General features: G+C 45.3%; 1 protein-coding gene across 1 annotated transcript; it reads left to right on the forward strand.

The window, feature by feature from the left end:
• The first annotated feature begins 2,847 nt into the window (after positions 1-2,847).
• Positions 2,848-20,778, forward strand: LOC102374635 (thiamine transporter 2-like). The gene is made up of 5 exons (XM_006020754.1): positions 2,848-2,997; positions 9,897-10,716; positions 15,968-16,160; positions 17,019-17,160; positions 20,599-20,778. Exons 1-5 carry the CDS (start codon positions 2,848-2,850, stop codon positions 20,776-20,778), a joined length of 1,485 nt encoding a protein of 494 aa, XP_006020816.1.
• The last annotated feature ends 551 nt before the right edge of the window (positions 20,779-21,329 follow it).

The following is a 21,329-nucleotide window of genomic DNA, read 5'->3' on the forward strand; positions in this document are numbered from 1 at the left end:
CATTAGGGGGACCCTAAACTGAGTTGGTATTAATAACTGGACTACCTCCTTCCTCTCTTGTGGGCCTCACTTCACCCGATACAACAACCCTCTTCGGACCCCAAACCTGGGCAGATTTGCATAGCACCCTGGGTCCACTACTACTTCTTCCCTTCTCACCAATTTGGTTTCCTGGATGGCCTGGAACTCCTTCTCCACCTCCTGTGCCCTCCAGAATGTCTGACTACATGCTGGTCATTCTATATCAAAATCTTCTTCACTGAGATCTTCGGCCTGGTTCCCTAACAGGCCAACCCCCCCTCCACAGCCTATCACTTTTTATTAATTTTAAGACTTCATAGATCTCCTTCCAGTCTCATTCTGGAATCATTGAGTATGGCAGGTCATGAGCCACTCCAACGGGCATTTCCTGGATGGTATTCAACACAGTGACCTGATAGATCTTCTGGGGGTAATAAGTACCATGTCCATGCATGCATGTCATCCTGAGAGGGGTAGCCTTTCGAAGGTATTTGGCAGGGGTAAGCCTGCTTTGTATGAACATGTGGGAGCAACCAGTATCCACAACAGCTTCCAACCTCTTGCCCCCAACTCATGCTTCCACCACTGGGGCAGGGCCAAGGGCCTCCCTTAATCTCCTTCCCTACTGTAGAGTCCATGGACTCTATTCCAGCCAGATCCACAGGGCCCGGTGTTCCACCCAACTCTTTAAATAGAGAATGCATCACTCGGGGAGCGGTCCATGGCAGGCTGGCACAGTCTCGTGACATGTGTCCTGCTTTCCCACATTGAAAACAGATCACTACATTACTGTTAGGCCTCCTAGTCTCCAGACACTTAAATGCCAGTGTTGCAGGTGAACAGGGTTTGTTTGTTTTTTTGGAATTACCGCTGTGCCAGCTTAATTGACCACCCACGACAGCCGATCAGAACCATGAAATAGACAAGGGGAAACATCTCCCTCTTCGTTCCCAACGTTGAGCTCCCCTCTTCCTGACGGGGCTTGGAAAACTCCCTCTCCCAAACTCAGCTTCCCCCAGCACTGGGCTGCTGGAGTTGGGAGCAAATGGAGCGTTTCCCACTTCTGCTCCTAATTGCCACCGTGCTGGCCTAATTGACCACCCACGGTGGTCGATTAGCAAAAAAAACCCCAAGCAGAGAGAGCGTCTCTCTTCCTTCTCTCTCCTGTCCTCTCTTTTTTTTTTTCTTTGTTTTTGGTGAGAGCTCCTCTGAGCTCACAAGACCAGATCGGTCTCTTGCCCCATTCCCAGAGACTTCAATCTCAGGCAGAGTATGGCTAAAGCCTTACCTGCCTGTCGTACTGCCCATTTGTTCCTCTCCCCTCTGGCTCCTCACTCCATCCCGGATATAGATCCAGCCACCTATTTCTGCCAATCTGCCTCACCTGGTGAGGTGGTAAAGTCGAGCTTGGGCATATTGGGACCTCCCTCTGTAGCGTGGTCATGCTGTTCCAGTCAGACCCATGGCTCATGGCTTATGAGCAGGGGGCCACCCCGAGTAAGTAGCCTCTAGTTCTTCACACAGCGGCATGGTGGGGAGCAGGGTTGGGACACTACAGGGGGGGCCAGGCCATGGCTCTGGCCTCGGCCCACCCCTCCCCACTTCTGTTGTTGTCACCTATAGGGCCTGACGCAAGATGACAGATGACGCGGCGGCAGTGGGGGGAGAAGGGGGCCTGACATGGGTTGGGGGAATAGCAGGTATGCCATGGCAGTGGGAGGAGGGGAGGAGTGGGCTGGGGCCTCATGCAGGGGGGGAAGAGGACTGAGCCCGAACCAGGGGAAAAGGCGGCCCACCACAGCAGGGGGAGCGGGCCCAGGCCAACCTGGTGGCAGTGGCAGCGGCAGCGGTGGAATGGGAGGAGCGGGCTCGGAGCCAACAGGTGGAGGAGGAGGGATAGGGGAGGAGTGGTCCCTGGCCAGAGGCGGGGGAAAGAGGCTTACTCCTCCCCTCCTCCTGCCACTGCCACATTGGCCTGGGCCCGCTGCTCCCTTACCACCGTGGTGGGTCGGCTTCTCCCCCGGCTTGGCTTGCGCCTCCTCCCCTCCTCAGGCCTGGGCCCACTCCTCTCCCTCCCCCCTCCCCCCCATTGGCTGCGAGCCCACTCCTCCCATTCCTTCACCACAGCCAGGTCAGCCCAGGCCTACTGCTCCCCCTGCCATGGCAGGCTGACTTCTCCCCACCCTCAGGCCCGGTCTTCCCCCACATTGGGCCTGAGCCCACTCCTCCCCACCCCCCAGTGCTGTGGCAAGGAGTGGGGGAGCGGGCCTGGACCCTAAGCGGCAGAAGGTAAAGGGGGAGCGGGCCCAGACAGGGTGGGGACACGGGGCTCTGTTCCCGCACACTCCCTCCCCCCCACCGTCATTCCTGACGGGCAATTGGCTAGTGAATAGATAAGAACAGATGTTTGCACTGATCATTGCTGTTGGTTGAGAAGTAAAGGTAAAAAATTCTTTGACCATCCTCTGAGAGGGATTTTCATTCAGCTTACTTAACTACCCATTTAAAACCCAAATGAGACAGTAATGAAGCTTAATTCTAAATATGTCACTTAAGCAACACCTTTGAGAGCACTAAGGAGCTGAAATTTGTTCCTTGTAGTAAATGAACAACTCAGGTTAAAGTACAAGCTGTGGATATGATTGTTGGCAAGGGTCAAAAAACAAAACCAAACCAAACAAAAAACCCAACAACATTTCTTGAAGTGGGGATAAATAGAAACATACAGTAAGCTTACAAGGAATGAACTTTCACTGACAGCAAAGATCATCTTTTTGATCTTTTGTTCCACACACATTTTCTCCATTGCGTTTTACTGGACAGGCCATGGATTGTTGGAAGGAAGTGAAAAGCAGCAGCTGGATTTATCCTACCTTGATGCTCTGCACATATGGATTTTTCTCTGCAATGAGGCCAGCAGAATCTTTTCTTACGCCTTACCTCACAGGGCCAGATAAAAATTTGACCATTGAAGAGGTATGTCTAGTTCTACTCATTGCCTAAGAAAAGTAAAGTATCAAATGCACTTCAAACTGTGCAAAAAAAAAAAAAAAGTTGCATCAGAAAAGCTCAATAATTTTTTAGCATTAGTAATTTTTTAGAATTGTAAAAATAGGGAGAGGAATTAAGTTGTACAATATGCAAAAAGTCTTAATGGTAGAATATATATCCATTTAAGTCAGCTGAAGTCTTTACCACTGATTTAAATGGCAATAGAAACAGGGAACTTTCCGTTTTGCTGGAAAACATTCTGTTCATTGGTACAGCCTGATCTTTGCTTATTGAGATTCCTATTAGAGCCAGAGCATCCCCTTTGCCTGATATGATGAAAAAGAACATTTCTGCCCTATGAATGTTTTCCAAGCAAAATATAAAAAAAGGGGAAAAAAAGGGGGAAAAAATGCTTCCTCCTTAGTACAATATCCATTAATTTTAGGTTACAGTTTGCCAGCATTATCATCAAATGCATTGCATTTTTAGGACTTTGAAACCATTTTGTTTGCAGTAAAGAGAAAACAATGTCAACAATTTCAGTGAAATCAGATCTCTGGTTCTTGTCTTACTATTAAGTTATTCTTTAAAAAAAGAAGCTTAGGAAGAACGAGAGGAAAGATTATTATGTACATTAAGATTGCTTCTAGTTGGGACAAATCTCAACATACCTTCGCTCTAAAAATGATTAGAAAAAACAGCCAGATTCCTCCTTTGTATGACTCATAGAAATTTTTAGTTACTGTAATATGATTCTTCTAATTACCAATTGGACCATTCAAGCCAAGTTCACAGAAATTCCCCACCATATATTGGCAGACTGGGTTCTTTGGGTAAGTGCGATATCTTTTACTCGGCCAGCTAAATAGTTGGAAAATTGTTCTTTGCAAGCTTTCAGGTACAAACACCCTTCTTCAGGCAGAGGGAGAGTCTACAGCTGTATTGTACTCTCCAGGATAGAATAGAAGCCAGTATGCAAGAATGCAGGTCAGTGAAAATACAAGTGTGGCAGTGAGGAATTGGAGGGGGTCAGAGACAGTAGGTGAGAGATAGGTGAGGGGCAGGGAAAAGGGGAAATGGAAGTCTGGTGATGAAATGTAGCTGGTAAATTGTAGAGAGGTTACCTGGGGTTATCAGATGTCAGGCAGGTTATAATGTGCCAATGTCTATAATGAATCCAATGTCTAGATTTAGTCTATGATTCTTTGTATCCAGTAGATTGATGATGTGAAGTTCATTGGCTCATTTGCAAAAGGTGTTTTGCAAATTCCCTTTGAGGATTAGAACAGAGAGATTGGAGAGAGGGTGGTTTTCTTGAGGGAAATGTGCCCCCACAGGTAACTGGATATTCTTGTCTTTGACACATTTCTGGTGTGCATTCATTCTGGTGTGCAGTTGTTTGGTTTCTCCTACATATTTTCCATCAGGGCATTTAGTGCACTGGATGAGATGTATAACATTTCTGGAGGTGCAGGTGTAGGATCCAGGCATGGTGCTGGTTCCATTGTGGAGTGTAGTTATTGTGGGAGTGGTGGAGATGTGTTGGCAGGTTTTACATTTCTTGTCCCAAGATAGTCTGGATCTATTCGGTGTGCTTTGGACCATAGGAAGTTTGCTTCTGGTGATGAGGTTAGCGAGGTTCAGTGCTTGTTTAAAGGGTACAGTGGGTTTTCTTCTGGAATTCTCTCTTTAAGAATTGGGTCTTCTATTATGGGTTGCAATTGTTTGAGGATTTTCCACATAGGTTCCAGGGAGTGATGTTATGTCATAACTAATGGTGTGCAATTCATGGGGATTTTCTTTTTGTACTGCAGCAATTCTTCACCTGGTATCTGGTTGTCTCTTTCAAAAGTGCTATCTATCTCTCTGTAAGAGTGTCCTTGTTGAGGAGTGAAAGCCCTTTTGAGAGATTTGTGAGGTGATAATCACAGGTGTTCCCTTCAGTACAAATTTGGAGGTATTGGAGGGCTTGGCTGCATATTACAGCTTTCTTGGTGTGTTTAGGGAGATTGCTGGTTCTGTGTAAATATGTCTGTTGGTCCCTGGATTTCTTTTTTATGGTGGTTTGTATTTTACCATTCTGGACAGTGACCATGGTGTTCTAAAAAGGAAATGTTGGTGCTGGAGTATTCAAGAGATAGTCTGGTGGAGGGGATTATTGAACTTCTGATGGAAATCAGTCAGAGATTGCAGGCTTTCAGTCCAAATGATGATGTCATCTATATAGCTTAAACATAGCATTGGTTTGATGGTGCAGTTCTTGAGGAATTCTTCTTTTAAGTGGCTCATAAAAAGGTTGGCATATTTTAGGGCCATTTTGGCACCCATACCTATGCCCATGATCTGGAAGAAGTGTTGGTTATTAAAACTGAAGTTGTTGTGTGTGAGGATGAAATGTATAAATTCAGTAATATCTTTAGGTCTGTACTCTTTGTAATCTTGCTCTTGTAGATATACAAGGCAGGCTTGGATGACATCCTGGTGTGGGATATTGTTATATAAACTGGTAACATCCATGGTGGCTAGAAGGGTGTTGCTGGGAAGGTGGTCTATGGTTTTAAGTTTCCATAGAACATCTGTTGCATCTTGGACAAAACTCGCTCTGGATCAGAGGTTTTAGGGTGGATTTGATGAAACCTGATATTTCCTCAGTTAGGGTTCCATACTTGGATATGATAGGTATGCCTGGATTCCCCTTATTTGAAGATTTTAGGGAGCATGTAAAAAGTTCCTGGGTTGGGTAGTGGAACTTTTTACATGCTCCCTTAAATTCTGTAGTTTTCCTTGTAGATGGAAATGATTTGATGGTAGTTTTGTGTTTTAAGGTGAAAAGACGTGTAGGATAGGGCTGTGCGAGGCTTTGGACAGAGCTTTGGATCTGGAGAAGCTTCAGACACTTCGGGATCTGAAGCAGCACATCCAGGTCGTAGTGCTGGCCTTGTTCGGCTACCCAAAGCAGTTTGGAGCTCTCGAAGAGCTTCGGAGCCGCCTCGGAGATCTGGCCATAGGGTATAATGGGGAACAATAAAATATCTATAACTTTCTTGGTTTTTGTCCGATTTGGATGAAATTTTCAGGGGTGGTAGACTCTGGAGGGAGAATGAAGCCTACCAAGCTTCAAGAAGACTGGTCTAGGGGTTTGGGGGGAACTGCACCCCAAATTCTTGAAAGAAAAGACTTGTCACGTCTAGGTGTTACAACATAGCGGGGTGAAAACTGCAGGGGTGGTGGCTCTTACTGAGACCACAAAGCCTGCCAAGTTTCAATAAGATCAGTGCAGGGGTTTGGGGGGGGAACTGCCCCTCAAGCTGCGGATAAGCAAAACTCGTGCCGTGGGTGCTTGTGGGACTGACTGTGTCCCGTCTTGGGGCGGGGAGGGGAGACACTGCTGCAGGCCTGGCTACTAAGCAACTGTGTTCCCAGTTACCAATCAATCATGATTCACTCAGGGACCAGCTCAATACACAGGACCTAGCTACTACATAACCACTTAACGAGCATCAATTAGCACCTACAAAACCGGACTAAGGAGAGGAAAGACTCAAGACAGACAATCAACTGCCGCAAGATGAGGCAGTCTTGGCACAAGTTTTGTCTGTCAGCAGCTAGGGGTGCAGGGCCCCAGAACCCCCCCCTGCACCGATCTCCTCCACAGCTGGCAGGCGTCATGGCCTCAGCAGGGGCCACCATCCCTGCAGCTGTCACCCCGCTGTGGCTTAGCACACACAGTATCATCCATGTCATGAGTTTTGCTTGTCTGCAGCTTGAGGGGCAGTTCCCCCCCCAAGCCCCTGCACCAATCTCCTTGAAACTTGGCAGGTTTTGTGGCCTCAGCAAGAACTACCCGTCCTGCAGTTTTGACCCCCCTGTGGTGTAACACACAGCCGTGACATGAGTTTGGCTTTCATGAATTTGGGGTACGGTTGCCCCCAAACCCCCACACTGATCTTCTTGAAACTTGGCAGGTTTTATGCTCTCAGCAGAGGCTACCACCTCTGCAAGTTTAATCCAAATCAGACACAAAACAAGAAAGTTATAGATATTTCATTGATTCCCCATTATGCCCTATGGCCAGATCTGGGAGGCGGCTCCAAAGCTTCGCAGCTGCTTTGGCCAAATCGAGGTGGAAACCTGGTCTGGAGCTCTGGATCAGGTTGCGGCCATCCAAAGTGGCCGGATCTGAAGCCGGATCAGATTGCTGCCGACTCACACAGGCCTAGTATAGGATCTTCCTCTAGTTTTTTGTAGTATGTGGTGTCAGAGAGTTGTTTGTTGGCTTCTTTTATGTAGTCATCACAGTTAAGGATAGATACTACAGCTCCTTTATCTGCTGGCTTTATTACTATTTGGCCATTAGATCTTAGAGAGCCTATGGCCCTTCTCTCTAAGAGGGAGAGGTTGTTGTAGTGGCATGTATTGTTGAGTATTTCATTGTTCATTCTTTCTGTGAAGCAGTCAATACAGTGACCAAGGTTTGAATTCCGTCCACTGTGAGGTGTCCAATCTGGCAGGTTTTTGGGGGGGTTGATCTTTTCCTCAATGATGTCAAAGGATGTATACCATAAACTGCAGTCTTACCATGGCTCTGTCCCTTCACTGACTACATTCTATTTCTGAAAGAAAAAAAAAAGTTAAAACTTTGTTGATGGAAAGTGCAACAATCACTATGCTAAATGATTAGAAATTAGGATTAAAAAAAATGTAAATATGAAACTGATAGCCCTGAATATAAAATTGAACCTGATGAGAACAGAAAGTCTGGATTTACAACAGTGTATATGAAAACAGAATCAGGCACCATAGCTCTGCCCTAAGTACTTACACATCAAGTTACCTCTCCTCTTCCCAGATGAAATGAACTGTTCTCTTAAACATAAACATAAATACTTTGATTATGAAGCCTTGATTCTGATCTCAGCAATTTAAATCAAAACCAAATATACTGAAAGCAAAAGAACTCCATAAGCTTTTATGGATGCCTGTTCTAGACCTCATTCTCTTCTTGTTTAGGTTCCAAACCTTTGAACAGAAAATCTGTAAGAGTTCAAAGAGACTACTGATGTTAGAGGGCACTCGGCAACTTTATATATTAGTCGAACATTTAAAATGAATTTTCAAAAATTGTTCACTATTGTTTGCACCATTTTTAATGGTGTCCCAAGAGTACAAGAACATTTAGCTTTGGTGAAGCAGTGAATACTTAACAGCTTTCTGAAAGCTGGACTAACTGAGGTAACAAAGAAGCCAACAGCAAATCAGCAGTCCAGCACAAAAGTGAAACTGAGATGAGTCAGTGGCACGTTGAGGGTTAATACACTCTCTAACATGCTCTGCTCAGACCCACTGCTAGAGGGCTGGCAAGCAGGGGTGTGACTAGGGGCTGCAAGTCTGCTTCATTTCTGTCCCATTTGCCAGCTCTCTGGCTGCAGTATAGGTGAGAGGGATGGGAGGAAGGCCCCCTAAGCAGCAGTGCTTGGATCACTGCCCTGCCCCTGCCCCCAGCCAGCAGCATGGGCTTCAAGGAAGCTTAGGAGCAGGCAGGGTGGGGGGACACTTCCTCCCCCCTTCCACCTCCACTGCTATGCTCTCTGGCTGACTAGGGTTACAGGGAAGTAATTTAAAGCTGCAGCAGCAGACCAGGCTATGATTTGGAGGACATGGGATGATCAAGAGGTAGAGGAGGTAATCGGAGTATCAGAGCAGGGATTCAGGCAGCAGAGAGGGTCCAGGAGTTGGGGGGCAATTGATGGAGCAGAGGGGTCAGTAGCCCCCCACTCTCCCCATTCCTCCCTCCCTGCTCACTTGCTGCCCAGCTGAGCCCAGCTGTCAGTCAAGGGCTGTAGAGTCCTGGATCATAGCTAGCCCACCCGGGAGCTGTATTGCCTGGGATACTGGAGGACCACAAATTAATGTTTTTTCTCCCAGGTGAATAGCCAGAAGTTAATGCAACTCAAGCTCAAAGATAATCAAAGATAATCCTTGCCCAAAAGGATTTAAGACACCTAGATGGTACTTAGTATTTGTTAATAAGCCTTAATACGCAAGCATTCAAGTTTTAAGAGATCTTAACATGGTCTTACTGTAATGTGTAATCTCACTCTAAGACTAGTTCTGAATAAGGGGAAAAACAGTTAAATAGATTGTTCAATCCTGACAGTTCAGCATGTGTGAAAGTGAAGTATGGCAGCACTTCCACTCAGTTTAGGTTTTTGAAAATGGGCTGCATCATCTCCCTATTTTTTCACAGGGCTAACTTTTGGGTGTTAAAAAGTTGCACACATATCTTACGTTTAGCATGGTATGTGTTAGGGCATACCTTAATTCTAAACTACATAACAAAAATAATTATTTGGTTGGATAAACTTTGACCTGAGTTTCCAGAAAATAAGAGATCCTGAGAGTAACTTTATGGGCAGTAGTTTAAAACTAATGTTTTTGTAACCAGTCTAAAGAGTATAGTCAATGTTTACATATTAAAGTGCTGTCAAAAATCAGTGTACTAAAGTTATGGTCCTACTAGGACTTGCAGTTACTCTTGTGCATGCATCTTGAAGGTGAACTGTACAGGATTCTTTCAGCATCAGATTTACCGCACGAATTGCCATTGTCCTAGTCTGGTAATTTTATTAGGACTGTCTTCTAGAAATGTAATTTCCTTTCCTTTTTTTTTCATTTGGTGTAAGGAAATTCTAAATATTTACAAGTTACTAAGTTGTAGGTGTTACACATTTTTTTCCATAGCAGGTAATGCATTTTGAGTTTTGTGTTGCAAACTCTTTGTAATGTCATATCTGGAGCACTCCCGCTAATTCAGGGAGCACAATCTACATTTATCTAGTTTTATTACCAAAAGAAGTCACAGGATCCCTTCCTTCCCCTTCTAGGTGACAAATCATGTTTTCCCAGTTTGGACATACTCCTACCTAGTGCTGCTGGTTCCAGTTTTCCTGATCACAGACTACATGCGCTATAAGCCCATCATTATTCTCCAAGGAGCTGGCTCTCTCATTACTTGGCTGATGCTAGTTTTTGCACAAGGAGTGCTAGCCATGCAGCTGATGGAAGTTTTCTATGGCATGTTCACAGCCACAGAAATAGCTTATTATGCCTACATTTATAGCACAGTCAGTGCTGACCACTATCAAAAAGCGACAAGCTACTGCAGAAGCATAACGTTAGTTGCATCCGCAGTTGGGGCAGTGCTGGGACAACTGTTGGTGTCCTTGGCAGGCTTATCCTATTTTTATCTAAGCACTATAAGCTTGGCTTCTGTCTCCCTGGCATTTTTTACCTCACTTTTGTTACCGATGCCCCAAAAAAGCATGTTCTTTCATAGAAAAGGGCTCTCAGACACTGTCTCAGAAAGAGCGGACAGAGAGAGAACACCAAATGCATCCAGCACTAACAAGCACACTGGTCACCAAGAGGACAAAGACTCTGCAAACCCCAGCACCTCACCTGAATGCCATCCTAACACTACTAAGCCACAGAATCATGTGCTGAAAGTGCTGGTGCAGCTGTTCAAGGACATGAAGGAGTGCTACAGCACAAAGAGGCTTCTTTACTGGTCTCTCTGGTGGGCGTTAGCCACTGCAGGCTTCTATCAGATCCTGAATTATGTCCAGGTGTTATGGGACCACAGGGCACCTTCCCAGAGCTCTGCAGTATACAATGGGGCTGTGGAAGCAATAGCAACTTTCCTGAGTAAGTAAACAATACGGTTGTATAGATTCCCCTTTCCAAAACAGCTTATAAAATATATCACCTGCATCTTACATGGATTAATTTTCTATTGCTACCTATGAGGCTATTTCAAAAGAATTCTCCAAGGTTGTTAAGGCAATAGTACCAGTAGCATCAAATATAACATGATTATTGTACCCATCCATAGCATGGAGAGCACGTTTGCTTTTGTGGATAGTTAATCAAACTCATACAGCCCCACAGGCCAGATGTGTGATCTAGGGCTAGTCCATGCACTGGATTGGGCCAACAGTGCAACAGACCCTAGATTCCCACCCCTCCATGCCAGGTCCAGCACCAAAAGGACCTTCTTCAGCAGCTCCAATACAGGCAGACAATTCCAACTTAAATCAATGCACCAGAAAAAGCTTAGAGAACAAAACATTCAAAACACTTTGATTTCCTTTCCAGTGCTAAGTACAAGCAATCAAAAAGCCCCAGGCTGAATTGATTCAATCTTTGCAGGTTTCTCTAAACTGTGTAGTTGAACCAATAAGCAAGCAAACAGACATTCCCTTTTGAAACTGAAAAGGCAGCCAGGTCCCTGCAGTGACCCATATCTGTAGCTGGGGCCATTAGAGCACACCTCCCAGCCTTCAAGCCACTGCCAAAGTCACCCAAATGCAGCCAAGCAGGGCTTATCCTTGGACTGGCTGTCCAACACATTCCCCACAAACCCTTGCAGTCCCCCACCTCCTCCATGGCGGAACAGTCCCTCTAGCCTGGGCTGTCTGGGTCCCCCAGTTTCAGAGACGGTTCCCTGTCTCTGGCAGGATCCCACCAGCCCTAGCCTTGGTGCAAAGAAGAGATTCCTCCCCACTTGCTACTAGAATTAATATTAGAATTTAGGATGGGGGGAAAGAAAATGCACCCCTCCATCAGACCCCCCAGCCAGTTGCTGCCCTAGGTAGGTGGGGGGAGCCCAAAGCAGGGGCCTTACTCCCTGCTCCTGCCTGGAGTGATTCGCCTAGCCATGGCCCCCACTTTCAGCTTGGCTGGAGGAAGGGGAGGAAGCTTCCACCAAGCAGACCCTGGCTGGGGTCTGGTTCCAGGCTGGGGATGGGGGGGATTCCCCACCCCTCCACTCAGCTGACCCAGCCAGGCTGGGGCCAGGAGCTTCCTTTGGCCACATCCCCCACTCCCAGCTTGGGTGGGGGAAGCTTCTGCAGGCTTTCCCCTCCTCTCCTCCCACCAGGTAGACCCAGGCTGGGGTCCAGTGCTGGGGTTTTACCCCCAACCCCTTCTCTGCCAGCTGGAACAATGATAGTGTTCCAGTTAGGGAGCAGCAGTGTGGGGCAGACCCTGCTCCACTGGAGCAGATAAAGCCCAGGGTTGCAAAGCATCCTGGGATGCTGGGGGACTGTGAGTTAACTTGAACCAGGAAAGGAAAGGTACAGAAGTTCCATAAACCAATCTGACCTAAGTCAGTTAAGTCTGATACTACATCTAACCAGATTTATCTTTAACCAGTTTCAGCCATTTTGAAAGCAGTTTAAGTGCACTGAACTTCTGTTCTGTTGCAGGTTTAAATAAGTTTCTGATCACTTTAACAAGTTTATGTTTAACTTCTGTTCCTAGCACAGGTGGTGTCCTCTCTAGTCCTCAAACATAAAAGTTACAGAAAGATGTGCTCTTCATTACTGCTCACATTTCTACTACTTTGACCATAGGTTTCTAAGTCCCTTTTAAGCCTCTGGTTCCCAGATTCTAGGCTACTATTTGAAACTACTTCACATAAAAATCAATAGCAAAAGTAGAACTCCTAGGAACTTTCATGGATCCTTGGCCTTCTGTTATACCACTTACATAACATAAAAAGGATACCACAAGCTGGTCTCACACACAAAACACCAAGGGTTCATTGGTGACAATCTATAAGAACACTGTCCACTGGAAGTATTAAAAAATTGGGCTGTATCCAATTTTCCTTGAAACAACATTTTCTTTTGACATAAAGAAAAAACAAGAACATGCTCTTTTTTCTTTCTGAGTTTAATTCCAGAAGCATTTCTAGGGGTTTCAAAGTTTGAGTGACCACAGGTGGGACAGTTTTCCTGCCATCTGGCTGGGATTAGGACTAGAGTATCACAGAAAGCACTGATCGACTGTATCTGAGCTATAGCTCTCCTCAATTCATATTTAAGTGAACTTTTTAGGATCATAGGATAGTAAGTCTGGAAGGGACTTCACTAAGCCTAGTTCAGGCCCCTGCTCAAGGTAGGATCATCCCCAACTAAAACATTCCAGCAAAATATCCATCTAACCTACTCTTGAAAATATCCAGGGATGTAAATACCACCACATCTCTAAGCAGTCTGTTCCAATGACTGACCACCCTCATAGTCAAAAAGTTCCTCCTAATCTCCAACCTAAAGTTTCCTCTGCTGTAGCTCAAGTCCACTGCTTAGTCCTATCCCCTACAGCTACAGAGAAAAAGCTGATTTCCAGCCTCTCTAATGGCCCTTCATGTATTTAAAGGCTGTTAACAAATCCCCCCTCAGCCTTATCTTTTCCAAACTAAATAACTTCAGCTCTTTAGCCTGTCCTCATAAGTCATGCCCCCACCCCTGCCAAGAGCTCTAATAATTTTTGTTACTCAGAACTGGACTCTTTCTAAACTGTCCACATTTTTCTTGCAGTGTGGGGCCCAAAACTGGACTTCAGGTAAGACCTCATCAGTGCTGAATGAAGTGAAAGAATCACTTCCATTGATTTCCCAGTGACACTCCTATTGACACACCTTTGCATACTGTTGGGCTTTTTTTTTTTTCTTTTTTTTTTGCAGACAAGCACACTGTTGGCTCATAGTCAGCTTATGGTCTACTGCAGGAGTGGCCAACCTGTGCCACACATGCTACAAGTGCTATGGACAACCCCTCTGCATGGAATATGGCAGATCAGGAAGTAAAAAGCAGAGCAGCAGATTGCGCAGGAGAAAGGGATCAGAGTGGTACTCAGGGAGGGTACAGACCTAATTTGTGGCACAACTGCCAGAAAGTTTGGTCCTTTGTTCTACTGCAATGCCCAGGTCTTTCTTTGAAAAATTTGTGGCAATTGGGAGAGGTCCTGGGTGATTGGAAAAGGGCAAATACAGTGCCCATCTTTACAAAATGGAAGAAAGAGGATTTGGGGAACTACAGATTGGTCAGCCTCACCTCAGTCCCTGGAAAAATTATGGAGCAGGTCCTCAAGGAACCCATTTCTAAGCACTTGGAGGAGGAGAAGGTGATTAGGAACAGTCAGCATGGATTCACTAAGGACAAGTCATGCCTGACTGACCTGATTGTCTTCTATGATAAGATGACTGGCTCTGTGGATGCAGGGAGAGTAGTGCATGTGACATATCTTAACACAAGCAAGGCTTTTGATACAGTTTCCCACAACATTCTTGCAAGCAAGCTAAGGAAGTATGGGTTGGTTGAATGGACTGCAAGGTGGATAGAAAACTGGCTGGATCGTCAGGCTCAGAGGGTCGTAATCAATGGCTGTCTGTAGTTGGCAGCCAGTATCAAATGAAGTCCCCTAGGGGTTGGTCCTAGTGCTTATTTTATTCAATACCTTCATCAATGACCTGGAAAATGGCACTGAGTGTGCCCTCAGCAAGTCTGTGGATGACATCAAGTGGGGGAAGTAGTAGATGTGTTGGTGGTAAGACTGGGATTCAGAGAGGCCTCAACAAATTGGAGGATTGGACCAAAAGAAATCTCGTGAGGTACAATAAGGACAAGTGTAAAATCCTGTACTTAGGACAGAATAATTCCATGTACGAGCACAGGATGGGGACTGACTGGTTAAGCATCAGCTCTGCAGAGAAGGACCTGGAGGTTACAGTGTACAATAAGCTGACTATGAGTCAGCAATGTGCCCTTGTTGCAAAGAAGGCTAACAGCGTACTGGGCTGCATTAGTAGGAACATTGCCAGCAGATCCAGGGAAGTGATTATTCTGCTGTATTCTGCACTGGTGAGGCCACATGCGGAGTCCGGTGGAGGGCAATGAAAACAGTTAGGGCACTGGAGCACATGACTTATGAAGAGAGGTTGAGGAAACCAGGCTTATTTAGTTTGGAGAAGAGAAGACAGAAGAGGGATTTAATTGCAGTCTTCAGCTACCTGAAGGATGATTCCAAAAAGGATGGAGCTAGGCTGTTCTCACTGGTGGCAGATGGCAGAACAAAGAGCAATAGCCTTGAGTTGCAGCAGGCAAAGTTTATGTTATATATTAGGAAAAAACAACTCTCACTGGGAGAGTAGAAAAGCACCAGAACAGGTTACGCAGAAAGGTGGTAGAATCTCCATCCTTAGAGGGTTTTAAGATCTGGGTAGACAAAGCCTTGGCTGGGATGATCTAGTTGGGGATGGTCCTGGTCCGGGCGGGGGGTTGGACTAAATGACTTCCTGATGGCCCTTCCAACCCTAAATCTTGTATAATGCTGCGATTCTTTTTTGTACTGCAGCCTAGCCAGTCATTCCCCAATCTCAAGTGTCAGGAGCTGAATATAAGGATGAAAAAGACAGGACAAGCTGAAAAGAGTCTCAAATGCATTCTAAATGTTGTTCTTGCCTGCAACCCTAGAGAGGTGTTTAATAACCAAAGGTGCACACTCAGGATATAGTACATCTCCATTTTTTTATGGGTTAGGAATAGCAGTAACAAAGAGAAGAGACCATCTGCAGCCTAGTCTTAAGCATCAATATGTGAAGGGAAGTCCTCTTGAAATTAGGATTAAATATTGATACAATCCATGATTTAGGTCAGCTAATTTGAGTTATTTTAAGTAGATGTGAGCAATTGGCAGTTACATCTAGCAAATTAACTAATTTTGTGCAACCTGAATTTGCTAGTCACACGTGGAATAGTAATGTTAGTATTTTAATATTAGCTTAAAAAATATACAGAATATTACTGTTGTTTAAAGGACGGAATCAGTTGATTAAGGTTACCAGTTAGCTACGAGGCAAATTTGCCCTTTTTTCAGTTTGTTTTATTTAAATGCCTAGGAGGTGGTTTAGACAACCCAAGCTGACTTTATTAACATAGAATTTGTGACAACTTGATTGAAGTCTTAGCATAAGCATGAATCACAGAAATACATAAAAGGTATTACTAATAAGTTTAAAACTATTGCATGCATTTATACAATTGTATAGCTTAATTTGAAAGCAATGTGAACACCATTGCTTGTCATGCTCTATACTTTCCCTCTGCTCTAGGCTCAGCAACATCCATGGCAGTTGGATACATGAGAATAAACTGGAATCTTTCAGGAGAACTGGCCTTGGGGATCTTCTCTGCAGTGAATGCAGGTGCCCTGTTTCTCATGCATCTTACTGCCAACATTTGGGCATGCTATGCCGGCTACTTGGTTTTCAAGGCGTGTTATATGTTCCTCATAACAATAGCAACGTAAGTAAAACCATTACAGTACTGGGTTTAATTAAATCACTTACTTGCTTGAAATTTAAGTTACTGTATTTTAAAATGTAATTCAAAGCACTTAAGTTCCACTTGAAGTTTCTCAAACTAAAGAACTGCTACTGTATTTTTTTTCAGCAAGTCATAAACTGGTGCGGTGCAGTAAGTTATTCTCTCCACTTACTCTCCAGTTCCTACCAGAATACTGAGTTATTTTTCTCCAGCAAGTGCCATGTACATGATGGCTCCACGCTTGACATAAGTGTGCGCACACAAGCTTGTCTGACCATTCTGGAGTGTTGCAGAATTTACTTCTAGAGATTAATGTCACAACTTTGCATCTAAGTCTAGTAGGGGTTTGAAGTTTAAACAAGTCCATTCTTTATTAAAGGGTTCTTCTGGGAGAAGGGAAAGGTGGGGGTAGGGATTTCAAAGTGGTTTGGCCCTTAGATGAAAAATGCAATAAAATACACAGCTTAGATAACGGTTTAAAATTGTGAATGAAGAGCCTAACTAGCAGTTTCATGAACTGTCATGACTATTAAACACTTTTTAGAAAGATAAAAAAATTCTCTCTAACCAATCCTGTTTGCTAAGAAGAAAATATTTATGTTATCTTAATTCCCTTTCTTTTTTAAGAAATCAGAAAAAAATCAACAAAAAGTCAGTTAAAATGAAGAATTTAAGGAGACCAGCAAGGCAAATTTTATGAATTCTTATGCAATTCCATTGTGCATATGAATCACTTAGATCTCCATTTCTTGTGAGGAGAGGTGGGGTAGAGGAGAGGGGGGAGGCCTGGCAGGAAGTGCCCCCTGCAGTTAAATTAATTCACCAATTCAATTTAAGATTTCAGATTGCTGTTAACCTCAGCATGGAACGTTATGCTTTGATGTTTGGATTCAACACCTTTCTCGCACTGGCAATTCAGACAATTTTAACGCTTGTTGTAGTTGATTCAAGAGGCCTGGGATTGGATATAGTCACTCAGGTAAGTTATATTATCTGCAAAGCAAATTATTTGTTAGTAAAGCAAGTTAATTGTTTCTTAAATTAAAATCATCCCAAAGTCCTATTTTGAGTTTAGTTTTCAGGAAGACATTAAAAATTATGGACTAGAACAAAAAGCAAAACAAAAGAGCTCTGTTTAAGTTATATTTCAGAAGCATTAGAGTACTGACTATGACCAACCTGCAAAATCATAAGACGGTAGTAGGCATTTCTTTCTTTTCGGGTTTTTGTTTTTTTTTTTGAGAAAAGGAAAAAAAAAATTCAGAGGCGTCCTGTCTTTTCCCTGCTGCTCAAAGAAAACTAACATTTCAACTAACTATTCACAAAGCGCTTTAGAAAATGCACTGACTAAATAAGAGAAGGAAGCCAGCAACAGAACACAAACATTTTTGGAGGCTTCTGAGGTACTTTCAGTAATACTAGTAGTAACAGCAATAAGCTAGGACAGCCCCCGAAGAAACTTTCTGTCTTAAAATGACATGTAATCAGAAGGTGAGATTTGTTTCCTTGGACTGGATTTAGCAAGAAAAAAAAAAAAGCTTTACAATTTTTATATAAATTAAGGAGGTTCATCAAGGCGAGATTAAGATGTGTACTTTCTAGAAAGGGCACCTCTGTTCAGACTACTGTTTTTCCAGACACCCTACTGTAGATAAGCTACACATTGACAAATGTAATAGAAAAGATCTATAGATAATAGAAATGAATAACAAGCATTTTCCAGGTGGGTATTGAATATTTCCAAGGACACTCCAGAGATAGAGCTTAATATGGAAAACAAAAGCACATCTTATTTCCAGCCTTGAGTTTGTTCTCATGTGAACAAGAATATTCTCTCAATTTTCAGAGCAGTTCACAAAGCCACCCTGAACATGAATCTCACTTTTTCTAACCAAGAGAGCTCCAAGTATCTCAGCTGTGAACAAGGAGGGTGAAAGATAGGCACAGTTTGTCACCTTGCCCAAGAAGAGAAAACCTATTCGGTCTTCCCCATCTCCTGTAGATACGCTGCTAAAACAGCAAGCAGTTCTCTTTTCCCCAATGGAGGAAAGAGAGAACAAATAGCCAGCAGATGACATCCATTTTTACAGGACAGATAGATAACAAGGGAGTTGGGAGTCCGAGAAGAGTGGTTGTTCCTTAAGGAGACGATCCTCCAAGCCCAAAGGGTGACAGTCCCAACACAGATCAAAGGGGACAAGAGTGCTCAAAAGCCCCCATGGCTCACTAAAGGAATCCAGGAATGTCTCAAAGCTAAAAAAGGAGGCGTACACCCAATGGAAGGGAGGGGCCATCACCAAGGAGGATTATTCCTCCATTGCTCGAGATCGTAGGGGGACTGTAAGGAAGGCTAAGGCAGAGACGGAAGTGGGACTAGTGACCTGGATCAAAGATAACAAGAAGTCCTTTTTTAAATACATAGGGAGTAAAAAAGAAGGTACCAAGTAATGTGGGGCCTCTGCAGGATGTGCTTGGAAATCTGGTAGTCACGCCAGACAACAAAGCTATCCTCTTTAACAAATTCTTTGCCTCCATTTTTCTGAGCAGGGACCAGGACATCTCCCCCGCCCCCCACTGGGATCCCCAACGGACCTAGGGGAGGCGCAACCAGGCCCAGGGTCAGTGAGGACCCAGTCAGGGAACATCTGGTGGGACCTGACTTGTTCAAATCAGCAGGTCCTGATGATCTCTACCCCAGAGTGCTGAGGGAATTGGCAAAGGTCATTGTGGGACCCCTGGCACAGCTTTACGAGCACTTGTGGTGCTCTGGCAAGGTGCCAGAGGACTGGAAAAGGCCCAATGTGGTCCCCATTGTCAAAAAAGGGAGGAAGAAGGACCCAGGAAACTATAGGCCTGTTAGTCTTACCTTGCGCCTGGGAAAGCTCTTTGAGAAAATTATCCAGGAGCACATCTGCGAGGGACCAGTAGGGGAGATTATGCTTAGGGGCAACCAACATGGGTTCATTAGTGGCAGGTCCTGTCAGACCAACCTGGTGGCCTTCTATGACCAGGTCACAAAATCCTTGGATGCAGGTGTCATGATGGACGTGGTCTTTCTGGACTTCAGGAAGGCCTTCGACACTGTCTGTCACCCCATTCTCATTAAAAAATTAGGTGACCTTGGTGTCGATGCCTACAGTCAGATGGGTCGCAAATTGGCTGTAGGGCTGCACCCAGAGAGTGGTGGTGGACGGGTTATTTTTGACCTGGAGGGACATGGGCAGTGGGGTTCCGCAGGGCTCGGTCCTCGGGCCTGCACTATTCAACATCTTCATCAGCAACTTGGACGAGGGGGTTAAAAGCACCTTGTTCAAATTCACGGATGACACTAAGATGTGGGGAGAAGTGGGCATGCTAGTAGGGAGGGACAGGCTACAACTAGATCTGGACAGGTTACAGGGGTGGGCGGATGAGAATAGCATGGGTTTCAATACTGACAAGTTTAAGGTGCTGCACCTGGGGAGGAAGAACCAGCAGCATACCTACAGGCTGGGGAACTCCCTTTTCGTCACCACAGAGGCAGAAAAGGATCTTGGAGTCATTATTTATTCGAAGATGAACATGGGCTGCCAATATGAGAACACAGTCAGGAAGGCTAACCACACCTTGTCATGCATCTACAGATGCATCACGAGTGGGTTCAAGGAGGTGATCCTCCCCCTCTATGAGACACTAGTCAGGCCGCAGTTGGAGTACTGTGTCCAGTTCTGGGTGCTGCACTTCAGGAGAGATGTGGACTGCATTAAGAGGGTGCAGAGGAGGGCCACTCACATGATCAGGGGGCAGCAGGGCAGCCCCTACAAGGGGAGGCTGCGGGACCTGAACTTGCTCAGCCTCCACAAGAGAAGGCTGAAAGGGAATCTGGGGGCCATCTATAAACGGGCCAAGGGGGACCAGCAGGCAATGGGAGAGTCCCTGTTCCCCTGAGCACCACCGGGAGTAACAAGATATAACGGCCATAAGTTGACTGAGAGTAGGTTCAGGCTAGATATCAGGAGGCACTACTTCACAGTCAGGGTGGCTAGGATCTGGAACCAACTTCCAAGAGAAGTGGTGCTTGCTTCTACCCTGGGGGTCTTCAAAAGGAGGCTAGACAATCACCTAGCCAGGGTCAGCCACCTAGCTGGAGTCATTTGACCCCAGTACTCTTTCCTGCCCATGGCAGGGGGTTAGACTTCATGATCTGCTCAGGTTCCTTCCCACCCTACCAACTATGAAACAACCCGAGAGCTCAGGGTAATTTCACTCCCCTCCTTCTCATGTGAAAGGAGATAAACAGGCAGGAGAATTCTTGAACTGTCCCCACCCTAGAATGGGACAGCAGCAAACCCTTCTTCAGTTGCCCACCTTCCAAGGCCTAGGAAAGTGAAGTGAAGTGAAGAACAAGTGTTATTAATTCTTTCAATTTTCCCCCCAGTTCCTAGTGTATGGCTGCTATTTTGCAGCCATTGCTGGAATTTTCTTAATGAGAAGTATTTATATACTTGGCTCTACCAAATGCAGAAGAGAGAAACAGAGCTTTCCTAAAGAACATCTCACCTCAGGGAACAAGGATCAGAAGAACTCAATTACAACTGGCAGTGCAACGTGGCTGTAATTGCAAGTACCTTGACTACGCCAGATATATGAGCTCTATAGTGCTTGCTATTTATACTCTTGATCAGGGGTTGGCAACATATAGCCTACGGGCCAGATCAGCTTTCAGCTGTGCCCATGCTGCTGCTGCTGCTTTTCTCTGCTCTCCCAGATTCTGTACAATGCAGGCTGGGTCATTTCAAGAGGCACATGAGCAGCTGGGGGCTTTACCTGCACCCACACCAGAGCCAGATACCTGGGAGCTGCACCCACACTGCTGCCGCTTCTCTCAGCTCCGCACGCCGTGGCTGAAGTGTGAACACAGCTTCCAGCTGATGGGGAGATGCACTGGGATGAGGTATCTGCAAACTGCACCCATGCCACTTCTTCCCTCTGTCCCTCTCCACAACAGCTGTGGCAAATATGGTGGTGGGGAGCTGTACTGGGGCCAGGCAGCTTTCAGGTGCCTGCACCACATCTGGGTGGAGAGGCAGTTAGGGGGTGAGAAGAAAGGAAGCAGCAGCAGCAGCATTGATAGTTTGCAGATATCTGGTCCTGGTATACCTCCACATT

This window comes from Alligator sinensis, unplaced genomic scaffold, assembly GCF_000455745.1.
Source record: "Alligator sinensis unplaced genomic scaffold, ASM45574v1 scaffold596_1, whole genome shotgun sequence".
Lineage (NCBI taxonomy): Eukaryota > Metazoa > Chordata > Crocodylia > Alligatoridae > Alligator > Alligator sinensis.